Source organism: Electrophorus electricus, chromosome 4 (genome assembly GCF_041902795.1).
Source record: "Electrophorus electricus isolate QZ-2024a chromosome 4, ASM4190279v1, whole genome shotgun sequence".
In the NCBI taxonomy this organism is placed as follows: Eukaryota; Metazoa; Chordata; class Actinopteri; order Gymnotiformes; family Gymnotidae; genus Electrophorus; species Electrophorus electricus.
Window position 1 is genome coordinate 28,996,374 of NC_137500.1, and position 13,194 is coordinate 29,009,567.

At 44.4% G+C, this 13,194-nt stretch overlaps 1 protein-coding gene across 1 annotated transcript; it reads left to right on the plus strand.

The window, feature by feature from the left end:
- The first annotated feature begins 468 nt into the window (after positions 1-468).
- Positions 469-13,141, plus strand: igfbp5b (insulin-like growth factor binding protein 5b). Its single transcript, XM_027009738.3, has 4 exons — positions 469-1,590; positions 8,268-8,485; positions 8,581-8,700; positions 8,950-13,141. Exons 1-4 carry the CDS (start codon positions 1,257-1,259, stop codon positions 9,085-9,087), a joined length of 810 nt encoding a protein of 269 aa, XP_026865539.2. The 5' UTR covers positions 469-1,256; the 3' UTR covers positions 9,088-13,141.
- The last annotated feature ends 53 nt before the right edge of the window (positions 13,142-13,194 follow it).

Genomic DNA, 13,194 nt, shown 5'->3' on the forward strand with positions numbered 1-13,194 from the left:
TCAACAGTGGTACAATAGCTTTTGAGTTTAACTGTTCTTGGATTTAAAGCTATTAATTCTTCTTACATACGCCACAAATAAACATTCAACTCTATTGCTCACTGTGTCTGTTTCTATTGAATTATCAAAATAAGAAATATATATTTTGCCAAGAGCCACATGTTAGTGCTAGTGTATTGAAAAAGATCTAAATATTTTAAGAGAGAGAGAAAGAAAGGAAATGTGTTGAGCAGTACTGATGTGTGAAAAGTTCGCGCCCAAAGTCCAGATCTGTTTTTGATTGTGCGGAGCAATCAAATCAGTCTCGCCTGGCGTCTTTCACACTACCCGGCGCAAGTGATTCTCTCATTCAAGCAGGTCAGCCTTGTCCAGACCTACCAACCCATTCAACTCATGCGGGTGTTTAGCGACCGTTCACTCTGCAATGTACTACAGGGACGTATGATTCAAAGGCATATCAGATTCGCATTTCAAAGCTATATAACGATCACCGTATTATGTAAATGGCATTTGGGTTAAGATAGCGAGGGATATCGCTGTAGATTCTCGTCTGTGTCCTTCATTCTGCGGAGATTAACCAAAGGAATCCATGTGGATGAGACGACTGGACCAACATAAAGTGTACAGGAGCACGTTAATGCAGCGGTGGATAGTGTCGATTTACATGGAAAACATATGTGGCAGCGACTGCTCTGATTGAGGATTGCGTTAAATGCGTTGCGTCTTGTTTTGGTCCACGAACTTGGCATCACTTTAGCCATCACCGTGAAAGACAGGATCCTATTGCCGAGGGGGGAAAAACGTTGGCGTCATGCCAAGAACTGGCAAGTGCGCCTCCCTTCACCGCTGCTTTGGGTTTGGCCGTTTTTAAAAAGGCAAGCCTGGCCTGCAGCTGATCAGTCTGCTCAGAAAACTTCTCCAGAGGGGAAAGTGCTGCAATCGGAAGGTCCAGATTTGAGAGCGCCGAACTGCTTTGCGCACAGATTGGACAATACTGCCATCAGAAAAGGAATGGTTAGAGAAAATATGCCATTTGAACATTGGGCATAAATTCGAATAGATCGTCGGATGCTTTTAAAATATAACGTTTCTTGAGGTATTTCTACAGTTAATTGCTTTGTTTCGTCTGACTTTGGATGTGGACTTTCCCAAAGTTCTATTTATTTGTATAATCTAATGACCTGAAGCAAACGCCCATTTGCTTAATTCCGTATTTTGTCACAGTTCTCATCGGAGGTAAAGAGAAAGAGAAAAATATGCTACACATTTGTTTCGTGCTTGTTACATTTTTCTTGGGTCTGTCCCAGTGCTTTGGCTCGTATGTCCCCTGCGAGCCCTGTGATCAGAAAGCGCTCTCTATGTGCCCTCCGGTTCCGGTCGGCTGTCAGCTCGTGAAGGAGCCCGGCTGCGGCTGTTGCCTGACCTGCGCTTTATCCGAAGGTCAGGCGTGCGGTGTGTACACCGGAACATGTACGCACGGGCTTCGATGCTTGCCACGGAATGGAGAGGAAAAGCCGCTTCACGCCCTTCTGCATGGCAGAGGAGTGTGCACCAACGAAAAAGGATACAAACCGCTCCATCCGCCTATCGGTAAGCTATCCGGCATGGTGTGCTCTAAAAGGTGACTGTGATGGCAGTCTAAACTGTTGAAGCTATTCGTCCGTGTTTGCGATGTATTGTTATGGAGGCAGCTGGCTGCGAGCAATCATTAGGATCAAGGTGAGCATATCGCAAGATAATACAATTTTATAACCAGCTCAGCATATGCGTTTTCTTGTTTGCTAATATATAGGAACGTATCATTTTCTTTAGGGTTGTGCGTAAGTGAATGTGAATCGGTTATCTTGAGCGATCGCTGCTGAATGGTTACTCAAATTGACTGAATTAGCCTCACGAAGCTTCTTCGGTGGCTTATTCTCAGCTGAATTGTCGTGTCGGCACGTGCTGTGCGCTCTAACGGAGTGCGAATGTCCTGTTTCTTTAGCTGCGCGCATTGGAACTAAACGCGTCCCAGCAGTGGATGCGCGTGGAATGCTTTGACAACACATGGTCGACATACGCAAATCACTGTTGATGTAACAGCCTTTTCGGTAATTTGTTGACGTCGTTAAAGGTAGTGCAAAATGACAAATCCTCGAAGCCACAATCAATTAAAAATGGTCTTTTTCCTAACATAGAGTGCTACTTTGCATCCAAATGTATCTGATTGAGCAATATTTAGTTGGCTTGTGAGGCATTCTTTGCTGTCCACTAAAGAGATTTTTGCAGTATTCAGTTCATTAGGTCATAGCAGACTGCAAGGGAAGATTCATAGGCCAGTGAATCTGAATTTAGGTTTACTGGGGGTGGTGCAGAGGGTCAGATTACTGTTCAAAGATTATATCAAAGGGGAGGAGAATGGCTGTGGTCGGGGCATGTGCTAGACTCAGTGAAATGCTCCAGAAACATGCGTTTTTATGTTTACTTCTTCCACCTTTATGCATTGTATGCATGTTAAATACATAATATAAATGTTATGATATGGGCCTTTTTTTATTTTTGTCTTATTTTAGTGGCCAATTTAAATGCTAAATGACCCCTACCCGCATGCTCCCTGTGGTAAGTTCAGTCGACAGAACAGCATGAGAATGGAATTTGCTATGTTCTACACATATTGTTTAGAAATAGGAACGTCTATGGAAATAAATATGGTTGTCTTCTTTGGTTATGGGTTTCTAGGTTACACGCACATGCATGCACACACAAACACACATACACACACACACACACACACATACACACACACACACAAAGAGATATTTCAAAAACTTGACTGTGTCAGAATCTTGACATGAGTATGTGTGGAGCAGTGCTGAAACCGGAGCAGTGTTTCCCAGCGTGTGATTGCATTGGGCACATAGTCATGCCACAGTGATTCAGCAGATTACATTAGGAGCCGCTGTCTGAAGAGCTATTTATCAAGCACTGGATGGATTTAGAGGGTCACTTCTCGTATACTGTAGTGTTGGGTTTCAGGCTGGTTTCGCCAGCTGGATGGAGCAGACACAGAGAGGGAGGTCAAGTGTCCTTGACCATTGGAGGATTATGAGCCACCACCCTCTGACTTCTGCTTCTCTGGCTTTCGCGCTTCTAAAGCAATATTTCAGTTGGTTTAATTGTCCTGCAGAAAGATGTTTGCCCATCACAGGCTAGTCAGATACAGTGTCCCAGCTGCTGCTGTCAGGTGCCCTGGACACCGTGGTAGATAGTTCTGCCACATGATGGGTAAAGTCTTAGATCTACCTCATTTTTGGTCTGATCTTCTGTTCTTCATATGCCTTTCAGTTAAAGCACTGATTGAAAGGGTAGTTTCTGATTTTGAGATCAACTTGTTGGAAAGCACAGACTTTTGTAGTAGAAAAAGCTATCACAGTCAGATCGCGTTACTAGATGTTACAAAGTATCTAAAGGTTAGGAAGCCTCTTACCCTCTGAGCCTTATGGTACATTTTAGCTGATTGCTCTCAGGCAGCATATGGGAGTGATGAATAAAGATGCCCATGTCCAGATCAAAAAAGCTGGAATTGCACATGAACAAACAAGCTGTGCATTGGTAGCATAGCCTCAATTAGAGCACCTTTATCTGTTCCAAAAGAGCATCACAAGCTTGTATTTGGATATGATTTGGTCTGTACTGAAGTAGTACTGATTTATGAGTGCATTATCTAGTAATTGGAGTTTATCCATATTTTAACTGCAACCAGTTGATTGTTTAGGTCTAATTTGCCTATAATGTATTACTGGCGAGACACACACACACACACACACACACACACACACACACACACACATACATACACACACACACACACACACACACACACACACACACACACACACACACACACACACACACACACACACACACACACAATTACTAGTGGCATTGGAAGCAAGACTCCAGCACTCAGTTTTCAATCATTATATTGGTTTTCTCTGCAATATTTCATTGCAGTATCCAAGCTTCAGAGTCCAGGAGAATCTCAGACGACCACTCACCTTCAGCTGAGGCATGTAGCCTGAGATCCTGTTTGGCACACTTGAGTGATTTCTTCCAATAAAGTTTAACAGCAATTTGTGCAGCATGTATTTGTCAGTGACACCTGGGAAGCTGGCGGGGTAACAGATGCGAGGCCTTTGGCTCCCACAGTAGCCTCTTCTGTCAGAGGGAAATACACTGGTTGGGCTGCAACATCCTCCCGCCAGGCTTTAAGTGGGAACACGTGTGGCTGATGGAGAGGCCGAAAGGGCCACGGCTCACCCCCACAGCTCACCCCCACCCTCACCGCCACCTCCAGCCCCACGACTCACCTCCACATCCACCCCCCATGACACACCCCCACCCGCACTCTCACTGCTCTCCCCCACCTCCACGGCTCACCCCCACAGCTCACCCCCACCCTCACCGCCACCTCCACCCCCACGACTCACCTCCACATCCACCCCCCATGACACACCCCCACCCGCACTCTCACTGCTCTCCCCCAACTCCACGGCTCACCCCCACCCTCACCGCCACCTCCACCCCCACGACTCACCTCCACATCCACCCCCCATGACACACCCCCACCCGCACTCTCACTGCTCTCCCCCACCTCCTTGGCTCACCCCCACGGCTCACCTCCACCCCAACAGCCACTCCTACTCCACCCCCACAGCTCACCCCTACCGTCACATCCACCGTCACCTCTACTGCCACACGTTTATCATGCACAGCTTCTCAGATCGCACGGAGGAAATGAAAGTCACGGCCGAAAGCGGCAGACGCGGTGGCAGCACCTTGTGGTTGAGGTGCCAAGCTGCTGAAATGTCCTATCCTTGGCCCGCGGTGTTTGCATCAGTGTCACATTCCTCTGAGCAGGACATACAAAAGGTGCTTAATTTCATGCCTGCCGCACAGGTTCAGCAGTGGCTGAAATCGTGTGGAGGCATTGCGACAACAGCCAAGATTATTTCGTGTTGGGAGCAATGGAACTTGTCATAACTAGCGACTGTCTTAGGCTTTTCGTTAATGGAGACAAGACACCTACTGTTGGAGTGAGTTTTCACCCAACCAAAAAGATGTTGGGTGAGATCTCAGACCAAAATTAGACTTGCACAGGATCACAGTAGCTTATGCCTCTTCTTGGGGTTGAGAGTACCTTTGATGAGGGGTGTGATGTAATGTAATGCAATGCACATGATGTAAAAGTAGCGAGGTTGCATCAGTCCATTCAAAATTTGAAAAAGTATTTAACACACAATTCTTTAAGAGGCCCTTTCATTATTCATTATTGTCCATTATATTGAGTGAACTGAAAGATATCACTAAAATACTATGAAAATTGCTTTCAGGTGGTGAATGAGGAGAATGTTATGCTACATATGTATATAAATGATTCATGGTTGCAGGCACAATGGCTTGAGCATGTTCTTAAGCACTGTCAGCGATTAGTGTCTTTAAGGTTTACTGGCTAGTGTAATGGACATATACAGGACTTTAATATATATCTGTGTCTGCAGATATATATCTATAGATATATATCTTTGGGTACTCATCCCATTAAAATGCAGAAGACTGATGCCAGTCTCGCGTCATTACGAATGTAGAATATGGTCATTTTTCATCCTTTGCGTCAGTGCTTCATAATGCCCAACAGGTGCTGGGTATATTGGTCTCTTCTTGTGGCATGGTGGATTGGCCTGGACAGTAGGGAAAAGCTTCCGCTCTGGCCTCCTTTGACTCTTTGTCCTCCTGCTGCTCTGTTGCAGTTGCAAGATCACACTGTGGATTTGGGCCAGCTTTTAAATATTGAGCAGCGGAATCTGGCGTAGGATGCCGGCGCTGGCCAGGGCCTTGAACAAAGCGCTGAATGCAGGGCCAACGACTAGGCCAGTAGTGTTGGCTGCTTAGAAATGCAGCTGGTATGCTCTGGGACATCTCTTCTTAATCACCCACAACGATGAAGTGGTAGCATGGAAGTGGAACTCTTTTGAGCTATGATTGGATAACTGAAAACAAAAATTGAGATTTGCATATCATGCACCAAGATTCAGCCTGGAAATTCATGATGATTTCAAGAGCATTGTCAGTGCGACACTTCTATTGCCTTGTTGAATATATTCAGTGATCAGTCCATCCTTGAAAGGAGAGAGGGAGTTGATTTCATCATTATCCCTCCGGCTGCAAGGAGCGTTGGATATTGATGAAGTATAATTGCCCCGTGCGCATGTTAATATTTAAACAGAGCCCTATCAGATGCACCTTCTGTGGCCACTCAGGTCCTCTCACCTTAATGAAAACTTTGCAAGGTCTGAGGGGAGAGATACCAATACCTCCTCAGCAATTATTCCAGAGCTTATTTGAATAGAGAAGGCGCACATGACGTGTCTGGCTTGGCCTCACTCCAGTGTCTTGGCAAAGGTTCAGATGTTAAACACAGACTCACTAAGCTGCCTTTACAAGCTGGGGACCCTGAGCACGGAAAAAGTGAGGTTTGTCCGCACACCAAACAGTCTGGCCTACATACAAAATAACTTCAATTTGGCAGTTTCAAAAAAAGAGAAAAGAAAAAGAAAACAAAATTGGGTGGAGGAGAGGGGGAAAAAGTTAATTGTCAGCAAATGGGCTTAGGACGACCTCTGGCATCTGCTGATTTTTAATGTGACCTCTGGCATCTGCTGATTTTTTTGCATTATCAGTTTCCTAACTCTGAAAGGACTTTCATGTAACTGTGTGAGATAGATACGTTAACATGCTAGACTCTCATGGAGCCTGGCGACAGGGAACTTTTCGGGGTAGAAATATCAGTCTGCCAAGTCATGAGTTGTAAGATTAAATTCAAGGAGCCAACCACGGATCTGATAGCAACTTCAGAAGCCAGGAACCCCATCCCAGTAATCACCCCTCCTCCATGTCCCCATGTCTGAAGCATCAGACAGACTCTTTCAACACTAGTCTGCAATGAGTATGGCAGTCTTTTACAGCAATTCTGTGGAGGAACTAGTTTGACCATATTTAACAGCCCCCCTACCCCAACACACACACACACACACACACAATCATACCTTATTGCTGTGTCCTCAACAATACTTGACACATTCCCATACCAACATCTGACCCTGCCTTTAACACCCACTGCCATTCTGCTAGAACCATTCTGCCATTTCTGTATTGGATAAATATAGCTACCACCCTGTAACACTGCCTTGGACTGCTGGGTTGAGGTATTATTTATACCCTCTGTACAGTAAAACCATCTGGAGAAATCATGTTTGATAACTTTCTCTCAGACATTTGTCCTAAGATAATTGAACATTTGCCATAACGGCCTTTGTCGGGCAGCTGGGATCTTGAAAACTCACTCAAACCATTTGCCATTAATTTTGGGGGCAGTGGCTTGGGACTTTTAGCCCATTTCTCCTCAGGTGTTCTGAAGAGGACTTAACTTCCTCTCCAAGTTTGTTTTTTTACCTAAACACTCAAAGATAAAGTTACCATCACGCCTTGCATTTGTCCAACTCACTAAAGCCTTTTGGTTGCCATGGTATTTGTGGTTGCCGTGACTTCAAAGGATCTAAGCATGGCTTAAAGGGGTAAAGCTGTCTTTGAAAACAGTTTCTGTTTTCCACTAGAAAAGCAGGAGTCACTGCAAAAATCTGTTGTCAAATGAATGGAGAAATGTTTGCGGTTCAGCTCTAAAATCCATTCTTTACTTCAGAAGTAAACTGACAAAAGTGTTGATATTTTGTAGTCACAGGCTCATTTGCACATTCTGTGAAATGCTTACCATGATTTGTCATTCTTATTAAGCAGTCCTTAATAAGGATTTTAGGTTACTTGGTCTCAGCTACTTGGCAAATGGCAATCTAATGGCAATCTAGTGGAGTCACAGTGAGAATGAAATCCCATTCCATTCAAATTCCAGTGTCCACATTTTGGTTTGGATTGGGGCCTGGGGATCTGTAGATGTGGAGGTTGGGCTTGTCATCACCTGTTGATCCCTTTCCCCTTTTGTAAACAAATGCAAAGGAAACATTTGGTGCAGAAAGCAGTTGGTTTGGGGTTTATTTTCAGTTACCACTCAGGCACAGGGGAAAAAAATCTGATTATAATAAAAAAAAGAATTGTTAAAGTTATACTTACGTGTGGGGAGGGTGAGCTTGTTAAGTGCAAGAAAAATAAAAGTAAATGATGGTTGAGAATAACAAAGCTGATTAGTTCGTTGTTGTCATTCATGTTCTGAATAGATCGCGAATCTAAAGAGCACGATGACCCACTGAAGACCGACACGACCGACGAGCAGCTGCCCCACGCCAAGCTGCCCGTTTACCCCAAGCAAGACCTGATCAACAGCAAGAAGCAAGCCGCCATGCGCAAGGACAAGAAAAAGCAGCAGGAGAAGCTGAGGTCCGTCGGCTCGCCGGACTACTCGCCGCTCCCCATCGACAAACACGAGACCGAGTTTGTAAGTTGGCACCAGGGGGCATATGGGGAGGCGGGGCCTGTGCCCATTCACAAGTGTCTAATGAAGCGATGTGATGTGTGCTGCATTTGGTACAGGGCCCTTGCAGGAGGAAGCTGGACGGGATCATCAGGGGACTGAAAGACACCTCCCGTGTCATGGCTCTATCTCTCTATCTGCCCAACTGTGACAGGAAGGGTTTCTTCAAGCGCAAGCAGGTGTGAACTGTGTCTCCTGTTGTTCAGCTTGGGACAATTCACAAGTCATGTCACATCTTAGAGAAATGGATGTTCAGGCAATGCTAGACTAGTGTTTGTTATGTTTTATTTCATTTTCGCTCCATATGGTCAGAGCCGTGCTGTAAGTGATGGGTATCCAGTACTTTTCCATAGTAGTCATCTAACCACACTCCCCATCTTGCCTTTTTATCCACTCCCTCCCCAAACCCCTCTCCCCACCCCCTGCAGTGCAAGCCCTCACGCGGCCGAAAGCGAGGCATCTGCTGGTGCGTGGACAAATACGGTGTGCAGCTGCCGGGCACCGACTACAGCGGAGGAAACATCCAGTGCAAGGACCTGGAGAACAGCAACAACAACAACGAGTGAGGAGGGACCGTCCGGATCGCCGGGCCCAAGGCTCCCTTCCTTCTTTCCTTCCCACCTGTCCACCCGCCAGACATGCTGAGATTTGATGCGAAAAGAAAGAAAAAACAAACCAACAAATTGAACAAAAACTAAAAGCTAAACTGAGGGAAAAAAACAGGAGTCTTTTTTTTTTTGACTGAGCACTCATCTCCAAGCCAGAGGACCCAGCCAATCAGAAGGCCTCTGAGGCATCCATTTTAAGAGCTGGGTCCCAGCAAATGATTTTTAAAAATATATACATGCAATTATATATTTTTTATAGAAGTTGGGGTTTGAGCACCATACTGTTAACATACAGCAAAAAGAGTATATGGCATGTTGAATATTAGCAGGGCTATCTTAATCTTTTACATCTTTGAATTCGAGGTGTTAAAGGAGATAGCTAGAACTTTTACTATTGGAAGAACTATTGTAATTTTTGTTTCGTTTTCCAAAAGAAAGAAAAAGCGATAGGGATGTGCTTATGAGGCTGTCTCTTATCTGGCTGTGTGGTCCTGTCAGAGCACTTACTCATTGGGGAACCTGCTTGGAAACGTGTAACTTCACCAAGTTCAGTGTATGCGTGTGTGAATGCGCACGCATGTTAAAGAAAAACAGCGTTTTTTCATAACGCATTTTATAAAAGCACGTCCCTTTTTCTTATTTTTCAGACCATGAATTTTGTGGCCAGTCCACCTGCCCCCAGCGCCCCGTGAGCGGCTCTAGAGCAGGCTCAATGATGGTGCCCTCCATCCCATCTCGCAGCTTTGAAGAAAAACAAAGGCGGCGTAGAAACGAAAGCGCGTGCGGCCGGCCCGTTTCCGCGGACGCGAGACTCGGTAGCCTGCATGGAATGCCAACTGTGCCTAAGTAAGCCGGCGCCGGTGACCGGGCAAAGGGAGAGCCGACAGGCCGACGGCTCTCGACCGCGCGCCCGGCTTCGGTCACGTCCGCAAATTCTCAGATTCCTCGCGAGGTGGACGAAAGAAACGTCCTCCGCAAAAAATCTTTTTGGCACCGAGTTCTGGCATTCGCAGTAAAACGTTTAAGGAAGTATCGGCGTCAAACGTGGGACACGTGGTGTTAGTTAAGCTTGAAATAGCTTCCAAGATGCTAATGCTAGAATCTCCCCTGCCTTTGAGTTTGAAGAAATGTTTATGATCACCTTCCCGAGCGATCGCGTGCTCCTTTTCCGTGACGACGTAGTCTTCGACGCATTTCCGTTGTTTTCTCTGCCTTCAGTGAAGTATTGACTGCCCACTTTTGAGCCATTTTCTTAGACGAAGTGATCTCACTGAAGTAGATAAAACCTTTTCACGATGTTACCTTTAACTGTAGATTAACGAATGTTTTTTTTTTTTTTTTTCCTTTCTAACAAACAAAAGAACTGGTGCTTGGAAAAGGAACTGCGCGTTTTAGCGTGTTGCTTGTTTTGCATTGTTGCATCCACCCTGTCACTTTGAAGCCTTGGTCATTTTAATGCAGGTTTTCCCAAACGTTCACGTCAACCAACCTCTTTTTTTTTCTATAGGCCACAATCATTTACTGTTCGTTTTGGTCAGTCAACGCAATACGCGCAACTGCAACTTTTGTTTTTAAGGGGCAATACAGAAAAATAAGACGCATCTAGTACCAAGTCATTCAATGTTTTATGAGTCTTTGTGTGTGTCTCAGTGCCTTTTTACATACAAATACATTTGAATAGTGATGTGAACGTTACACAGTAGCCAAGGGGTTAAAACTTGTTAAACTTTTTGTATTGATGAGGGACCTCAATCACACACACACATTAAAAAAATAAAAATAAATTATATATATATATATATATATATATATATATATATATTCATGCGCGCACGTGTGTGTAATAGGACACCAAAAAGATATTCCATCACGCATTTAAAACACCTATTAGAATCACTCCCTGTGATGAGGCAATTAATGATAGAAGCAAGGCAATGAATGATAGGAGCAATGATTTGAGCTTTTCCTCTATCAGCTCAACTTAGTGGGTACATCTCTGTCTCTCATTTTTGTGTTTTTCTTTTTTAACTCTATGAATAAGCTGATTAATGATTTGACAGAGACTGCAATGTATGTAATCGCTGAAGAGAGTAATTTAATTTTTTTTTATTTTATTTTATTTTATTTTTTTTACCAGTCAAGCTACATATTAACAGGGATACACGGAGGCCTGAGTGGCCAGCTCCAGCTCCAGCTGGTGTTTCCCTCAGAGGAAAGCAGTGAGAAAAGCCATTCCCTGCCACAGTGGTTCCGCTCAGATCTTATTACACAACTCCTGTGATCATAGTTTCATGGCTGGGAGGGGCCAGTAATGCTCAATACAATGAGATTGAGAAGCTACATCAGTGAGCTTGACTCCAGGGCTTCTCTGTTACACATAGCTACTATATTATATTTAAAAAAAAAAAAAACTTATCACTCCTGTGTTGTCTCACAGGTAGACAAAGAACCACAGGTCCCCAGAATGGACCACTGGTGTGTCTGTATGAAATAATGTGCGATAAGGGACTCTCTGAAGGTGTGGCGAGAGAATGAGAGAGAGAGAAAGAAAGAGATAGCGATAAAGAGAGAGGGCGAAAGTGGGTGTGTTCGTCAGGCCGCGGGTTAATCAGACCTTGGCGTGTGGTTGACGTGAGTCATTGAAGAGGTGCAGTTCCCTCTGTTTTTGCACAGAAGGCCTCAAGGGTGGAGGTCAGCACAGAGCGAGTTCGGTGTGCCAGCTTCGCCCGGGTCCTGATCCGTGCTCATCGCCCCCTCCCAGATTTTTTGTTTTTCTTAATTAAAAAAGCAGCTTGCACTTATGCATTTTTCTTATTTTGCCACGTGACAGCTTCCTCCTAGTAGTGCTGACACAAAAGCAAACCTCAGTTCAGGTGGAGGAGAAGCAGATGCAGGCCTCAAACACAAACCCTGCCTGGGGATTTTTCGACAGGGGCTTAGCGGCCCGAGCCCGACAACCACCTCTTCGTCTGGTGGGGGGGGGGGGGGGGGGAGAGTTATATACAGCTATTGATCTCAGTCCAATCTCCATCTACTCTTACAGCTTCCAGACTATGCGCCTCAGCAGCATCCGGGGAGAGGGAGAGAAGGTGAGAGCCCTAGGCGGTGATCTAGCTCTGGGCCTCACTATGCCCATCAGAGGGCAGAAGAAGAACACACACCATAGCACACATCACAGTAGAAACCGCTAGCAGGCTTAGGCTTACGGGGTTCTCGGAATCTGTGGGACAGGTCCAAGCAACTGGTGGAAAATCGATGACTACTCGTAACCAACGTAAAAGGCTGTAGGAAATGTTTGTCCATGGTTTGGATGTTCTAAACATTTGAATCTTGTGACAGGGAGGCAATATTATTTTGTTCCTAGTGCTTTTTTTTGTTTGTTAACTGGTGTATTGAAACAATGATGTTCTCATCAACCAAAGACAATGCTTTAAAAAATATTTTATTCTGAATTATGAAGTCAGACTGATTCTGGTCATTGAAACAGAAAAGGCATCTTTGATTTGCTGAGATTCTTTAATCACATTGTTAAGTGTGATCAATAATGGAGAGAACAGTCCCATCAAACCACTACAGGCTGGAGTGTTGCTTAGTGCCTTCGCCAGATTCCGAATCTCCAAGGTGACTAGATGAACACAATATTCACACAACTCATACTGATACAGTAGTACTACAGCTTTCTTTCTGAATGCATAACAGTTTTTCTTCTTCTTGTTTTTTTGTTTAATCTTTTTTTGTGGATGAGAAAAGACTTGATGATAGATTGATCACCCTGACATGTGGCCTAACTCAGCATTTGAAAAAACACCCATTTGTGGCAGGAGGACCGTGAAAATGTTCAGCATTTGGAACTCTTAATAAAAACAAATAAAGAAAAAAAATCTCAAATTATTAAGAAAGTGAATATCACTGTGTAATATTTATTCAACTTGTAATTTATGTACTCTTTTAACCTTTGTCTTTTTTTGTTATGACAAAGCATTTATTTAAATAAAGTTATGTATTCATTTAAGCTCTTGTGTTAGTTCCTTTCTTACAAAACTGATTTGTGTAAAATTAGTGACT

Bases quoted from the DNA above. Each gene is read 5' to 3' on its own strand.
- igfbp5b (XM_027009738.3), top strand. From the start codon at position 1,257: ATGCTACACATTTGTTTCGTGCTTGTTACATTTTTCTTGGGTCTGTCC. The intron at 1,591-8,267 runs GTAAGCTATCCG...TGTTCTGAATAG, and splicing joins ACCGCTCCATCCGCCTATCG to ATCGCGAATCTAAAGAGCAC. The intron at 8,486-8,580 runs GTAAGTTGGCAC...CATTTGGTACAG, and splicing joins ACAAACACGAGACCGAGTTT to GGCCCTTGCAGGAGGAAGCT.